This window comes from Orycteropus afer, unplaced genomic scaffold (assembly GCF_000298275.1).
Source record: "Orycteropus afer afer isolate SDZICR_OR568_19922 unplaced genomic scaffold, OryAfe1.0 scaffold00036, whole genome shotgun sequence".
Taxonomy (NCBI): Eukaryota; Metazoa; Chordata; class Mammalia; order Tubulidentata; family Orycteropodidae; genus Orycteropus; species Orycteropus afer.
This window is the reverse complement of record NW_006921623.1, coordinates 5,360,304-5,375,117: the sequence shown is the minus strand read 5'-3', so window position 1 is coordinate 5,375,117 and position 14,814 is coordinate 5,360,304. Positions and strand designations below refer to the sequence as shown.

Here is a 14,814-nt window from a genome sequence, read left to right as displayed (position 1 = left end):
GTGGAGGGTCAAGGAAAGGTTTATATATGGAGGGAAACTTTCTTTGTTGGTTGCCAGGGGTAGGAGGGGAGGGGAGGGAACACTGCAAAAAAAAAAAAAAAATGCATTGACCCATGTCACTTTAGTTTTGTGTATTTCACTGTACATAAATTGTATTTCAATAAAATGCATTTTAAAAAAAACTAGATAAAGACAGAAACATGAGGAGGACAGTGACTTTCAAAAGCATTTGTTACCTTGAGGAGGTCTCTGGTCATATCTGAGGAGTCTGTGATGTGAAGGGTGATCCTAGTGCCAAAGGGCTCTACTGCTCCTCCAGATTTCACCTGCACAGAGGACAGTCAGTAGCAGCAGCAATGGACGGAACAGCCTGATCCTCAGCTAGTGCCAGTGACACCTGCAGGACAGGCTTGGATCTCCAATCAGGTAGACCCTCTAAAGGCTACCAAAGACAGAAGATTATTTCTACGTATGTATTTAAACGTGCTAAAAATATATCCATGAATACAGGAGAGCATACAGGGAGCAAAGTTATGGAAACTTCTTAGACTTAACAACCCATCTTAAAGGAGTTAGTTGCTGGGCTTGGAGGCTCAGGACTATAGTCTCAGGGGTCACTGAGGTCAACTGGCATAACATAGTCCACAAAGACAATGTTCTACATCCTATTTTGGTGAGTAGTGTCTGGGGTCTTAAAAGCTTGCAAGTGGCCCACTAAGGTGCAATTACTGGTCTCTCCCCATCCGGAGCAAGGAGTAGTGAAGATAATTAAAGACTCAAGAAAACAATCAGTACAAATGACTAATGGATCACACAAACCCCAGCCCCTAGAACCATGAGAAAGACAAACTAGACGGTGCCCAGCTACCACTGACCACTCTGAAATGGATCACCATAGGAGGTTCTGGATAGAGTGGGAGAAAAATGTGGAACAAAACTCAAAATTATTAAAAAAAAAAAGAGGGAGAGAGAGAGAGAGAGAGAAGGCCTACTGGTCTGATAGATTGGTGGAAACCCCCAAGACTATGGCCCTTAGACAGCCTTCAAGCCTAGAAGCAAACTCACCTCTGTGGCTCAACTTTCAGCCAAATAAGGCCTATAAGGTAAACAGTAACACTACAGAGGTATGCACTCCCTAAAGCAAACAACCATACCATATGAGATCAAAAGGACAGCATTTGCCCAAAAATAAAGCACAGAAGACAGGAAGGGATAAGAAAGAAGGAAGAATGGAAACAAAACTGTAAATAAAGAGAGGAAGTGGGAAGACTGCTGTTACATTGTGGGCATTGCTAGCAATGTCACAAATCAAAATGTGTATGAATTGTTGGATGGAAAACCAATTTTCTCTGTAAACTTTCACCCAAATCACAATAAAAAGTTTAAAAATAAAAAAACTGCCCTCCTAAACTTCCACCAGTCTTCTCTCTTCCATATAACCAACACAAGTCTTAAACAAGTTATGATACCTAACTTTTCTTTTCTAGGCTGATTTCCAGTTCCTTCACCCTATACTAAAGCCTAAAAGAAAGATCCAACCCCAAAGCAGTACATTTAGAAAGGGCAAAGTTAGAAGGCTACCCTTAAGCTAGTCTTCATCCCAAATCACAGTACCCACCCACCTCATTGGTCCGGTGTCCGCAGTTCTCACAGTTGGTAGCCATGATGATAACTTCCTTAAAGTGGGGGATTTCTGGAAGATGAAGTCAAGGAAATCCAGTTCCAGAAGACCAAGACCACCCTCTGGGGAAGAACAAATCCAAACCCCAGAGTTTCTGGTTCTACAACTGTCAAGAAATATATCATAGAAAGCAGCCTACAACAGACACTCCCCCAGATGAGAGCAATTCCAACCCATGGTGATCCCTTTCCACAAATATTGAAGATGTGGCTCAGGCGACACATAGTAACCTCAAGAACATGGTCTAAATTCTCTCTTTGGATCCAGAAGCCAAAGTGCAGTCTTATCAAAGGCAACATCCTTCTCTTCATGGAAATGGAACATGTACTTTCCTCGAAGGGAGCACTCTGACCCGGAATATCGCAGTCATGCCTGAATCAGGGGAGAAGCAACCCAACTGCCTGACAAAAGATACGTACTAGCTTCATGTTGGTCTGAGCTGGAGCATTGCATTCTGGGCAGTTTGTGTTGAACTGTAATACCTGGAACACAATTTAGGGACACGGGGTGAACCCTCCCAGGTAGGATGCTCGGTCTAAAGACATTTACACTGCTATCCATGTTAGTGGTGAGAGAGCGCGCCACTGAGCAGTATCAGTCTCAGCCTACAACTCTGCGTCTTTCCCCAACAATATCCAGTGTGACTCACTTCATTTCTGAGATCATCCTCTTCTGGCTTCTCTTCTGGTACACCTGCCTAAAGTAGCAGAGATGCAAATCACGAGTTGGCAGGTAAATCACAAGTTGGCAGGTACGTCCTAGCCTCCAGAACACCCTGCCCCAGAGTAAGAGAAAATGATCTGATTTGCTTACATTACATGCCACCTCATGGGTTTGACAGAGAAGCTGTCAAAGCCCCAGTAAAGGGAAGGACAGAGCTCAAGAGTGAGTCACAGCTACTGTGAAGACTGCTGTTACATTGTCTTCACAATGAACTTAGAGTAACCATGAGCTTATTCTAAGTCTCTGATGTGAGCTATGTAAGAGGCATAAACGTGTTGAGATGGAGCACACAGGGTATTGGCAGCAAAATAAGTTTCTGCTGGCTCTAAGCAATCCAGGATATAAGATCATCTTAGGGCATTCTGGTTTCTCCCATCACCTTACCTGGAGTCCCAGCATCTCCTCTTGCTTTGAAGTCCGGTTATAGTGTGTGATCACCAGTGCATCATCTTTCTGGGGAGCAAATGGGTTTTCCACAAAGCTGTTCCCTGATGGATCATCAATGATCTAGCAGATGATGAGGGAAGAGTAAATGCAACATGAGATGATGTAAAATCCTCCATCTACCATCAGGCACCACAATGGGAAAATCCCAATCTTAATGGGCCCTATTCCCCCAAATCGAGGGCTAGTGCAATTCCTCAACACCTACCAGAGTGAAAGGGTAGGCCACCTGCTTTAGCTCCTTCAGTTTGACAATGAACTCATCAATTCTTTCAGCTATGGTTTCTTCATTTGCCTGTCATGAACAAAGCAGAATCACTAGCCCTGGTAGTATACTTTTCATCCCGTCATGCCCATGTCACTTCCAACCCTTAGTGTGGGTGGGAACATAGTGACTCATGACAATGAGATGTTGCAAACAAGTTTGATGTTTATGGGTGGTGCCTGGTGACCCTCACTTCCTCATCCACTCACCCCTTCAGCCCGGGCACTTGTTGCAAGTTAGGAGCAGTAAATAAACCACTATCCTGTCAAGGCCTCCCCAGCTAACTGGGGAGAGAGACGAGTAAACGGGATTATAATACACTGTTTTTGTCCTAATAAATATAAGGTACACTGCAATACTCAGGAAGCATAGATAACCTAATGTTGTTATGTGCCGTTGAGTCAGACCTGACTTATAGTGACCCCTCCTTGGGTTTCCAAGGCAGTATCACTATGGAAGTAGATTGCCCAGCCTTCCTTCTGAGGAGTGGCTGGTGGGTTTGAACCACCAGCCTTCTGGTTAGCAATCAAGTGCCTTAGGCATTATGCTACCAGAACTCCTATAGATAACCTAAAAAGATTTACAAAGGCTTTTCGGTGGTAACATCCCACTGACTGAGATAATACTTGAATATACATTGAGGCGGTAGGGACAGCAGGAACAATGAATACTGGCAGCTACAGCATCACCATGTGCTTCCTTACATTTTTCTCACACATTCAAGTTCAACTACATGGAAAGCTGAACACTCCATTCAGTCACATATAAGAAATAATTCCTTGAGCTGTTGCCATCAGAAAACCCTAACTCACTCTTCGTGTAGGCTGGTCCTGCTCCAGGTCAGAGATAGCACGGCTGATCAATCCTTCAACAGTAGTCAGAGCTTGTGAACAAGAACAAAAGATGGGTGAGTCTTGGCTCTACTGTTATGTCCATGAATAACCCTAGGCAATTCACTTGAACTTGGTGGGCCTTGATTTCCTTATCTGTAAATGAGGAGTCCAGGTACAAGGTTCCTTTCATCTCTAGTAACACTGCTACAACAACTGTATAATGAGCACACCATGATCTTGCTATCTACTATCTCAGGCTGCTTCACCTAAGCTTTCCATTCATGTTAAACCAATTAAGCTCATATGTTACATAGCCAGCCCCATACACAAGCTACTGAACTGATATAAAGGGTTCTGGAAAAGTGTGGGAAAGATTCCAGATAGATGTGAACAGCTCAGATACCCTAATCCCAAACTTACCTCCTTTCTGGCTGAAAGCAGGAATTTCAAAATCCAGCTCAGGGATCCTTGCTGTGGCAGAGTCAGTCTTCACCACTTCTCTGTTCATGTCCTGGGCAAAAAGGAACTTTCAGTCCAGAGGTCAGCAGTCCAGTTTCTCCTCAGAAAATAACCACACTGCCCTCCCCCCCTCCATCAGACCCCAGCCCAGCTGTTTCTCCCTCTTTCCACTCTAGGACTCCAGATTACTCCTGAAGAACAGTCCAGCTAATGCCAGGCTGCCCAGATGCTGAGAATACTATTCAGAGCAACTACTGTCCATTTCCTATCCTCTGACAATGTTCATAAATCTTATCTCACCTAGGAGAATGGCAGCACCAGCACTATTTTACAAAGAGGAAACTGAGGCTTGAAGACATAGGGGGATGTATTCGAGAGCCCGTCATCTGGATCAGAGCTCTGACTCCAATCTCCAAGAGCTCTGGGATAATGGGGTACCTGCTCTAGGCTCCTCTCACCTCTTGGGCCTGGACGGTCAAAGTGTAGCGCACTCCCTGGTCCTGGATCCTGCCTGCCGACTGGATTTCCGTGTTGTTCCAGTCGCAGTGCTCGCAGGAAAAAGAGCTCACTATGATTTCTCTGAAGAAGGGGATTTTGGTAAGCAGGATGCGCGTCATGCCCTGGAAAAGTGAAAATAACGAAGCCAAGAATCGATGACACCCCCGTTAGCAGCCAAACCCCAGTACGCACCTCTCACTTTCCAACTGGACCCACTGGACCGGGTCGCTAGCCCAGGCCTATCCCGGTTCAAGCCTAACCCTCCCGACGCCCGCGGCTCGGCCCCCAACTCACGTTGCGATAACAGTTCATGCACAGCGACTCGATCTCGGTGGGCTGCTGCTCCTCGTCCTCGGCGCTGATGGGCCGGAACAAATTCCCCCGGGCAGGACCCCCGTCCGTGGCCGAGGAGGGGGCGCTGGTGCCCCCCATGGGCCCGGGCCCTACTGTCCCGATGGCCGACATGACTGCCACGCGCAGCCTAGACCTCGGCTTCCGGCTTCCGGCCCCACCCCCTTTCTCTGGCACTTCCTTCGGCTATGATCCCCGCCCTTTCTTAAAGTGGCTGCGAACTTTGGGCCCTCAGGGGAACTATCTGTGAAGGTTTTCTGGTTCTTGGGACTTCATCCATAGCCACCCCGATTCCGTATTTGTCTCCACCTCAATCCAGGGGTGATTTCCCCTAGAATGTCCTCTCGAGGGATTTTTTGCGCCCTCACGTAACTCCCACCCTCAAACCAAACCAAACTCACAGCCATGGAGTCAACTGGACTCACAGCGACCCCTCCTTGGGTTTCTAAGGCAGTATCTCTACAGAAGTAGATCGCCCAATCTTCCTTTCGAGGAGTGGCTGATAGATTTGGACCGCCAGCCTTCTGGTTAGCAATCAGATGCCTTAGGCACTAAGCTACCAGAGCTCCTCTCCCACCCAGTGGGGTTCTATAAATCTGTCTGCAAGAGCCTTGAGGGCAAAGGGCCTGCCTGGTCCCTCAGTATTCCTGAGGAGGTGCTGGTAGTTGCACTGTTGAGCCAGATGCTGCTTTGATATCTAGGTCCCCCTCTCCAGCTTTTCTTCCCTTCAGTCTCCCTCTCCCTTTCTATAAAGCTTCTCACTCCCTATTTCTGTCCCCTTCATAAGCACCTCCCCAAATTCCAGCCTCAAACCTGCAGCCCCTTTTTTCACTCTCATCCCCTTATCCCACCACTTCCAACCCCAACTGACTCACTCCTCCCCATTTCCTAACTAATTAAGCAAAAATTCTTTTTTTTTTTTTTTGTAAACATTTCGTTCCATCATTTCCCCTCCCTGGGCTGGGATCACAACCCAGAGTTGTAGCTGAAAGTAGCTAAATCCAGGGAATAAGCAAAGAGGTTCAACCTGTGGGAATGATGGCCCAGATTCATACCTGGTCTGCTATGAGGGGGTAGGGAGGTGCTTAGACCTCTGCCGAAGGGTTCTCAACAGGGCATTCTAAAAGGAAAGGGGCTGGGGCTATGTGGCATCCCTTTTCTCTGTGCCCCCCTCTAGGGGCCCCAGGATGATCCATGAGGAGCTTTGGTGCCCCTGAGCAGATATATATACAGGTGGGCGAGTTTGAGTGTTAGGGGGTTCCCAAGAAGGGGTCAGTCATTAAGAGACCATCAAAGTCTGGAATAGCAGGAACAAAGGAGACAAGCCACCTCAGGAGTCTCAGTCCTGAAGGACTATAGCTCCTTGAGTGACAGCCTGCACCTCACGTGCACCATTCTGTAGTAAGCAGGCTGAGACCAATGCAGGTACAGAGGAAGTTTCTCTAGCCCAGGCCTATTCTCCACCCACGGTAGACTGCTGCATCTAGCCAGAGAGCCCCAAAGCAGAGACCAGCCAGATCCAAGCCCTTCTGACAGGCCTGGGCTGCTAAGGGACAGTGAGAAAGAGCAACAAGGAGTCGGAGTAGGTGCTAGGTGTGCACTGGGGATAGTGAGTTTGTGAGGCCAACATTTTCGGTCATGACACAAATGAGAGACATACCAGGCATGCTTCCATCATAAGCATCTATTTCATTGGAGTCAAAAGACTAGTTTCAGCCTGGGAGTCAGGAGGGTGGAGCTTAGGGTGGCGAGGGCACACAGTCTGCTCCTCAGAAGGTTTAAGAAGCCCCCACAGTTTGGAGGATACAGTCAGGATGTGTTTTACAGGTGCAGAGCTATGTAAGGAAATATAAACTCTGCCCCTCCTATCACAACCCCCACCATTCCTAACCACCAGGATCAAAGCCAGCAGGAACACACACACACACACACACACACACAGACAGACACTCTCCCATTCATATTTGCCTCCTTTCTCCCTTCCAGTTCCCCAACAGAAGCTGTCATGGCAGCCATGGGGAGAAAGCTCCTCTCTGTGGACCATCTGGAGCAGGGACCACAAGCTGACTAGAAGTGAACGGAGCGAAAAACAGGGATGAATTGGCATTACCACAGAGGCAGTGGGCTTGCAGGTAATGACACACATACAACGCCTCTCTCCCTTCCCACTCCCATCACCCCTGACTGGAGCAACTCATGAGGATTCCCAAATGACCACGGGAAGCCAGTTTGTAAAGCCTGGTGAGTGTAATGCATCCAGATGAGGGAGTCGCAGGAGACTACTATGTCTTAGCAGCAGCCTCTTCCCTTGCCTCACTGCACAGGGCCCTCCACATTCCATCCAACAGGCCACTGTCAGGACTCAGCATGCTAGGGGCTCAGGTCCAGGGCTCCCAGACTGAGAGCGGGGGGGAGTGGCCCTGGACAACTAGACCTTCAGGACTCCCCAAGATGGCTAGGGCCCTGGTCCTGAAGACTGTGATTGATGTCTTCCCACAGATCGTCCAGACGAGCTTGGAGCTTGCTCAGGGCCTTGCGGCTGTCGGTTTGGAGGAATTCAGGAGCGAAGGCACTGTGGCCTGGAGGGGGTGGCGCCAGCTGCTGCTGGATCTCCTCCGTCTCCCGGTCAATGGCTTGGGTGAAGGCGGCTATCTGCAGGAAGGTGTCGCGACGGAAAGCCTGGAGCCGCTGACGTACCTCTTCAGAGAGCACCTGGGGGTCGGGGCCTGCACCCTGCTCAGCCGCACCAGTGCCAACGCCGGCAAAGGCGCTGAGCTCATCGCGCAGCTGGTCCAGGTTCTGCTGAATGCTCGCGTGCAGCGCTTTGGCCTTGAGCGTGAGCTTGCGCGAGAGAATTTGCACGCAGCGGCTGAGGCGCGCGGGGCTGGCGGGGGCGTGGGGCGCCACGCTGCGGTGCAGCTCCTGCACGTGGCGCCCGATGCCAGTCACCAGGCGCTCTGCGTACGGGTGGAAGAGAGCCTTAACACGGTCGGTATGGTGCGCCACGCGGCTCGGCAGTTCCAGTAGCATGCTTCGTGCCTCCTCCACGCCCCCCAGCAGCTGGGCCTTGGTGTCCTCCCCCACCACGCGCAACTGCTCCTGCAGTTCCTGGACTCGCAGGGCCACCTGCTCCATCAGCTCCACTGTGTAGGGCTTCAGCTGACGCCGTAGCCCCTCCAGATTCCAGCCCACGCGCTCGTGTGTCTCGGCCATGTATGGCGCCAGGCGTGCCCTCACCTCCTCCAGCTCCTCCTGCAACTGCTGTCGCATGCCCACTGGATCCAGTGGCAGCGAAGGAGACTCTAATCCCTGACCATTCAGAGGGCCTAGCTTTTCCAGAAACTTGTCCATATTGTTGAGGCTGCGTTTCAGACTCCTAGGGGAGGAGACAGACATCCAGGCCATCAGACAGCTAGACTGCAAGACCAGTAACATCCCCTTTGCCCCAGAGACATCTGCACTTATCCTCTGGGGGACCAAGGACATAGGGCTGCAGTCTGAGCTGGGAGTTCTAGTCCTAATCCTGGGCCAGCCGCATTGCCTCAGGCACACAGGAACAGAGCAAATGGGAAATGCAAATCCAGACCTACAACACTGCCTAGAGAAGCACAGATGGACCTCACATCTCACAGGATTCCTATCCTGGGTGCTGCGGTGGGGGTCTTCTTCCTGATCCCAGGACCCATGCCTCATTGGGCAAGGGGGTGGCAGCCCTGTCAAGGTTAAGGCTGGGACTACCGGCAAAGAACACTGAAGAGTCCAGAACCCCTGAGACAGGCAGCAAGGCTAGCACTATTCCAGACCTTGTCCAGTAAGGACGGCAAAGGTTGAGAAATCAGAGGCAGTGCATTATCCCTTGGTTTCCTTTGCCCGCACCCATTGCCTAAGCCACTCACATGGGCTCCTGTGCCAGCTTGTGCTGCTGGATCTCCTCCACCCTGCCTTTGTCCCCACTGCTCTGACTGAAGTAGTCCCAGAAACCTTTCTGTGCCTGAGCAGCTGAAGACACTGTGGAAAGAGGTGAACAGGTTAACAGGTGCTGGGCTCTCTTCCCCAGATGTATAGCCATTCTGTTCAGCCTACATCACCCCCACACCCAGGTTGAAGCTAAGGTTAGAGACCTACCTGAGAGGAGGGCCAGAGCCCAGATCCGAACTGCAACCCTGCTTGCCATTATCCACTCTGAAAAGGAAGGCAAATGGAGATTTGTTGAGGTGAAGGTATAAAGTGAGGGATATCTGTCAAAGTGACTTGCCTCAGAACCCTTCCCCAAACCCTGCTCACCCTTCCTTGGGATGTAGGGAACACAGAGCTGTTGGCATTCCAGAGGACTGGGCTAGGTGAGTGTGGCTGAGGGAAGGGGTATCTTCCTCAGACATGGTGGGGTGGGGGGGAAAACATTGCTCCTTTCTTTCCTCAGTCAGATAGTGTATGTGAGTGTGGAGCTCAAACCACTTTGTAAAAGTTCTCCCACCACCACCCGCCCCAAGGCCCAGGAGAGGTAGCGCCGTAGGCTACTTCTGTCACAGTTCCTCATCACCTATCCTCCCATTTCATGATTAGGAAAACTGAAGCATACCAAGAGAGAAGAATTAATGCTGCCAAAATGCTCCAGGATGTCTTCACTTCTTTATTCCACCACCAGCTCTCTGCTGAGGACTCCAACCCCCTCTTCTCTGCCTGGCTGCTCACCTGCTCAGTTCTGGGCACAGAGAGCAAACATTCTGCTTTATACTCTAGGAGCCTGGGCCTCTGGCAACAATTGCTCTGAGTAAATACCACGTGGAGGTTCAAAGAAGGATGACCTCAGCTGCCATCCAGCATTCACCTCCTGCTCTTTGCCTGGCACCCAGAGGGTTAATGAGTGTCCTGGTTTCAGAGTGCTACCCTGGTAGAGAAGTGCTTCCTGGAAAATTTCACTGGGAGTGAATTCCTCCCAAACCTGCCCACTGGCCTGCTGGCTGGTCCACTGATAGAGACAAGTTTGTTTGTCTGCTGAGGGCCTTGTTCTTTCTCAACTACCTGAGTTACTGTGCCCTGGACAGATAGGGACAGCGTCCAGCTCCTGGCCAAAACTTGAACAGCCCTTGATTGCTCCAGCACAGGCTACTCAGGCAGGCTGGGATGAGCCAGCATTTATAGAATTAAAGATTCTCCCATCACCTGCTTTATGAAATGATCCTGGATCAGCAGGGGAAGCCAGGAGAGGTGAAGATGAGATGGTGAGAGGCAACTGGGCCTGGGGCTCTGGGCTCAAGGAATTGGAACAAGAGTAGTATTCTCCCCATGGGGTAAAGATGAACTCAACCCACAGGGCTTTTGAGGAGGGGAAGCCAAAAAGCCCAACTCTTTATCTGATGACATGCCCACTCCATATGCTTATACACATGCATTCATAACTCCTGTTTCTTGCTCCTAAATGTTTATTGAGTCAGTTGTCTCTCCTTCATTTTCATCACCCTCACAGACCCCATTGCATCCATGGCCTCCCACTGTTCCCTCTGCTTAAAATATCCTGTCCCCTAATGAACGTTATATTCATTTGATTTAGGCTTAGTTTGTACTAGTTATGATTAGGTTCAGCTGCAAGTGACAAAAAAAAAAAAAAAAAAAAAGGAAAAAGAAAAAAAGAAGACAGTAGTTTAAAGAAAATAGAATTTTATTTTTCTCTCCTATAAAAATAGCCCCTTGGACTCCATCTGCCTTGCTGCACTATCATCTCAACAAAAGGGTAACGTCCAAGTTGGCTGCTCCAGCTCCAGCTCCAGCTCCAGCTATCAAGTCTACCTCCCAGGCAGCAGAAGGGAGGGAAAAGAGGAAAAGAGCATGCTTTCTCTCTTTGAAGACACATTTCAGAAATTGTTCTTTCCACCTCTACTGACATTCCATTGGCCAGAAGTTCATCACATGGCTACACTTAACTGAAAAGGAGGCTGAGAAATGTAACCTTTATTCTGGGTGGCCATATGCCAAGCTGAAAAGTTATCTATTCAGGAAGAAGAAAAAAATGGATTTTAGGGGGACAGTAGCAGTCCCTGCCGCACAGCTCAAATATCATTCCAAATGCCTTCTTCCTCTATCACTCTGTGATAGTTAAGGTTGTGTGTCAGCTTGGCTGGGCCATGATTCTCAGTGGTTTAGCTATTAGGATATAGACATCCCTGATGAGAGCCAGTATAATGTAATCACCTCCATGAGATTGCTGTGAGCAGCCAATCAGTTGAAAGGGAGTTTCCTCAGGGGAGTGGCCTACATCAAATATATATGGATGTCCTGACAAGGATCTCTGGCTTTTTGCTTGATCTGGATCCTGCATCTGGCTCTGGTTCTTGGACTTGATCCAATTGCCTGCTGTATTGCCTGATGATTTGGGGATTGTTGTCTTCACAGCCTGTGAGCCAATAGCCTGCCACCTTACCTGCTAATCTTGGATTTGTCAGCCTCTGAAGCCAGCAGCCTGCTGTATTGCCTGCTGACCTTGGGTTTGTCAGCCCCTGCAGCTATATGAATCAGGAAAAGCCTGAAGCTTGCCATATGACCTATGGACTTGGGATTTGCCAGCCTCTACAACTGTGTGAGTCATTTCCTTGAGATAAATCTCTCTCTCTCTCTCTCTCTCTCTCACTTGCTCTTGCTCACTTGCTCTCTCTCTATATATATATATATACATATATGTATATAATATATATTATATATTATATATTATATATTGTTGTTGCTATGTGCCATCAAGTCAGACCCAACTCATAGAGACCCCTCCTTGGGTTTCCAAGGCAATATCACTACAGAAGTAGATTGCCCCATCTTCCTTCTGAGGAGTGGCTGGTGGGTTTGAACCGCCAGCCTCCTGGTTAGCAGTCAAGTGCCTTAGGCACTATGCTACCAGAGGTCCTATATATTATATATGTATATATATATATAATATGTATATGTATATGTAAGGAGCTCTGGTGGCATAGTGCCTAAGGCATTTGACTGCTAACCAGAAGGCTGGTGGTTCAAACCCACCAGCCACTCCATGGAAGGAAGACTGAGCAATCTACTTCCATAAAGATTCACCACCTTGGAAACCCAAAGGGGGTTGCTATGAGTCAGAATCGACTTGATGGCAGTGAGTTTGGTTTGGTTTTGGTATATGTATATATGTGTGTGTATAAATGTCACTGGTTTTTCTTCTCTTGAGAACCCATCCTAAAACATTTGGTACCAAGAGTAGTTCTAAATAAACAAAATAGTGAAATAACTTTTCTAAATTGGTTCTCAAATCTCATTAGTCATAAAGGCACTGATGACTCTGTCTCCATTAGTAAAGAGGGTGCTGCTAATCCATGGTATGAGGTGGCAGTATTAGTACACAAAATAGCACTGCCAATAGGTCAAGTATTGGTGAAAAATGAGGCTCTGGGTGATTGCATGTTTGATACTCATCTGTAGTTTGTCAGAATGAGAAATATAAGGAAGCTGGTTGGTTGGTTCTACTTACACTAGAAAACGTAGTGAAAGAATGAGATGAGTTCAGGGTTTCAAGGTCACAGCTCAACACCACATAAAAGATTTCAATGTTTCCACTTATGCCCTGAAAGAAAGCTTTATTGCCTATAGTAACAGAGCTGATATTGCCAAAAATCAAACCCAGAACCTTATCATAAGAGTGACAGAATTACAACTTCAATTGAATTGCCAACCTCAAATGGTGTCTGAAGTTAAAGTGAGGGCACTGATTGAGAAAAAAATGGGGTTATGAAACTTGGGATGGGGATATATGGATAGATAATCAGGAAGCTGAGGACATTGAGCCCCTAAATTCCATTGAATCACTCCCACTAGCAGAACCAGCCCTTTTACCCTCATCTGATGAAACTAACCCAACTGTGCCTGCTGAGTCATTATCTGAGATATCACCTGGGGTAGAGCCTGGGCCATTGTCTGGAGTATTGCCTGAAGCAAATGTCTCACGAGAGATTGCTGAATGTTCCCAGGAACAATCCCTACCACCCATGTTGCTTCTAAACTTGTAACAAGACTTAAGTCCTAGCTAGCCCCAAAAGGTGAAGTACAAAGGGTGATCCAGCAAGAGGTATGCTAATTTCAAAAGAACTGCTTGATTTTTCTAATATATACTAACATAAGCCTGGAGAATATGTGTGGGAATGGCTATTAAAGTGTGGAATAGTGCAAGGAACACAAAATTTGATCAGTTTGCTTTTATTGATTTGGGTCCACTAAGCACAGATTCTTTATTCATTGTTTCAGCTCAAGAGGTTAGGAAAGGATCTAATAGTTTGTTTGGTTGGTTTACTGAAGTATGGATTATGCAGTAGCCTACACTAAGTCAGGTTGAAGTACCAGCCCTAACTTGGTATACTGTAGAACAAAGTATCCAAAGGCTTAGGGAAATTGCCATGTTAGAGTATATTTATTAGATGACACCCATAGATCCACATATGGAGAGGACACACCTTTAACCACAATAGTGAGAAACCAATTTGTGAAGGGAGCCCCAGCATCCTTGAAGACTCCTGTGATTGATATTTTATCTACATCAGATTTCATAGTGGGAACTGCCCTAATTGAATTAAGACACCTAACTACGATGGGGCTGATTGGACCCCATGGCAGTAGAGACCAAGTGGCGGCATTTAATTGACAAAGACAGGGTGGATGTGGTTACTGTAAAGGACGACAGAATCAAAACAGTAATCAGAATATTCTGATTCATATGGATTTGTGGCAGTGGTTACTTAGGCATAGTGTCTCTTAGAGTGAAACATGTGGAAAATCTACTAAAAATTTACTTAATCTGTACAAGTGGAAGAATTCTAGGTCAAATGAATAGCAGTCTAACTTGAATTGCCAGAATGCAGAGTCATGGCCCCTCAAACAATTTCCAGACTTGAGCCATTTTGCAGACCCACAACCCCTTGAATTAATGGGAGGCCAAGTCCCTTTAAGGAAGAACTCCACTACACTGCCCAAAATATATACTGTTTACTTTCTTCCAGCTTTCCCCAAAGGGATCTATAGCCTTTCATGAGAGTGAGTCTTCAATGGGAAAAAGGAAATAATCAGATTTTTCAGGGATTATTGGATACTGGCTTTGAGTTTATACTAATTCTGTTGTTGTTGTTGTTATGTGCCATTGAGTCAGCCCCAAATCATAGTGACCCCTCCTTGGGTTTCTGAAGTGGTATCACTATGGAAGTAGATTGCCCAACCTTCCTTCCGAGGAGTGGCTGGTGGGTTTGAACTACCAGCCTCTGGTTAGCAGTCAAGTGCCTTAGGCACTATACTACCAGAGCTCCTACACTAATTCTAGGAGACCCAAAACATCACTGTGGCCCACTCATGAGAATGGAGGCATATGGAGGTCAAGTTATTGATGGAGTCTTAGCTCAGATCTGTCTCACATTCATCTGTGAACCATCCTGTAGTGATTTTTCCAGTTCCAGAAAGCATAATTGGAATAAACATACTCAACAACTGTTAGAATCCCCACGCTGGATCCCAGACATGTGGAGCAAGGACTTTATGGTAAGTAAAGCCAAGTGGAAGCCACTAGA

The 14,814-nt window shown here is 47.6% G+C and overlaps 2 protein-coding genes across 2 annotated transcripts in view; both read right to left on the bottom strand.

Moving 5' to 3' along the window:
* ZPR1 (ZPR1 zinc finger) overlaps positions 1-5,368 on the bottom strand; it is a 15,229-nt gene extending 9,861 nt beyond the window's left edge. The window contains exons 1-10 of the mRNA XM_007936505.2: positions 5,198-5,368; positions 4,864-5,025; positions 4,367-4,457; positions 3,926-3,996; positions 3,057-3,143; positions 2,789-2,911; positions 2,331-2,378; positions 2,097-2,163; positions 1,623-1,693; positions 237-326 (exon numbers count right to left, since the gene is read on the bottom strand). Coding sequence (XP_007934696.1) covers positions 237-326; positions 1,623-1,693; positions 2,097-2,163; positions 2,331-2,378; positions 2,789-2,911; positions 3,057-3,143; positions 3,926-3,996; positions 4,367-4,457; positions 4,864-5,025; positions 5,198-5,368 — 981 coding nt within the window. The remainder of the gene's footprint in view (positions 1-236; positions 327-1,622; positions 1,694-2,096; positions 2,164-2,330; positions 2,379-2,788; positions 2,912-3,056; positions 3,144-3,925; positions 3,997-4,366; positions 4,458-4,863; positions 5,026-5,197) is intronic.
* A 2,322-nt stretch (positions 5,369-7,690) lies between these two features.
* Positions 7,691-9,428, bottom strand: APOA5 (apolipoprotein A5). Its single transcript, XM_007936600.1, has 3 exons — positions 9,380-9,428; positions 9,151-9,262; positions 7,691-8,630 (listed from the first exon to the last, which is right to left on the bottom strand). The coding sequence occupies exons 1-3, from the start codon at positions 9,426-9,428 to the stop codon at positions 7,691-7,693; spliced, it is 1,101 nt and encodes a 366-aa protein (XP_007934791.1).
* Positions 9,429-14,814: the final 5,386 nt, after the last annotated feature.

Excerpts from the sequence above, each read along its gene's own strand:
- APOA5 (XM_007936600.1), bottom strand. The coding sequence starts at position 9,428 with ATGGCAAGCAGGGTTGCAGTTCGGATCTGGGCTCTGGCCCTCCTCTCA. Across the intron at positions 9,263-9,379 it reads GGCTCTGGCCCTCCTCTCAG|TGTCTTCAGCTGCTCAGGCA; the intron begins GTAGGTCTCTAA and ends CTCTTTCCACAG. Across the intron at positions 8,631-9,150 it reads AAGCTGGCACAGGAGCCCAT|GAGTCTGAAACGCAGCCTCA; the intron begins GTGAGTGGCTTA and ends CTCCTCCCCTAG.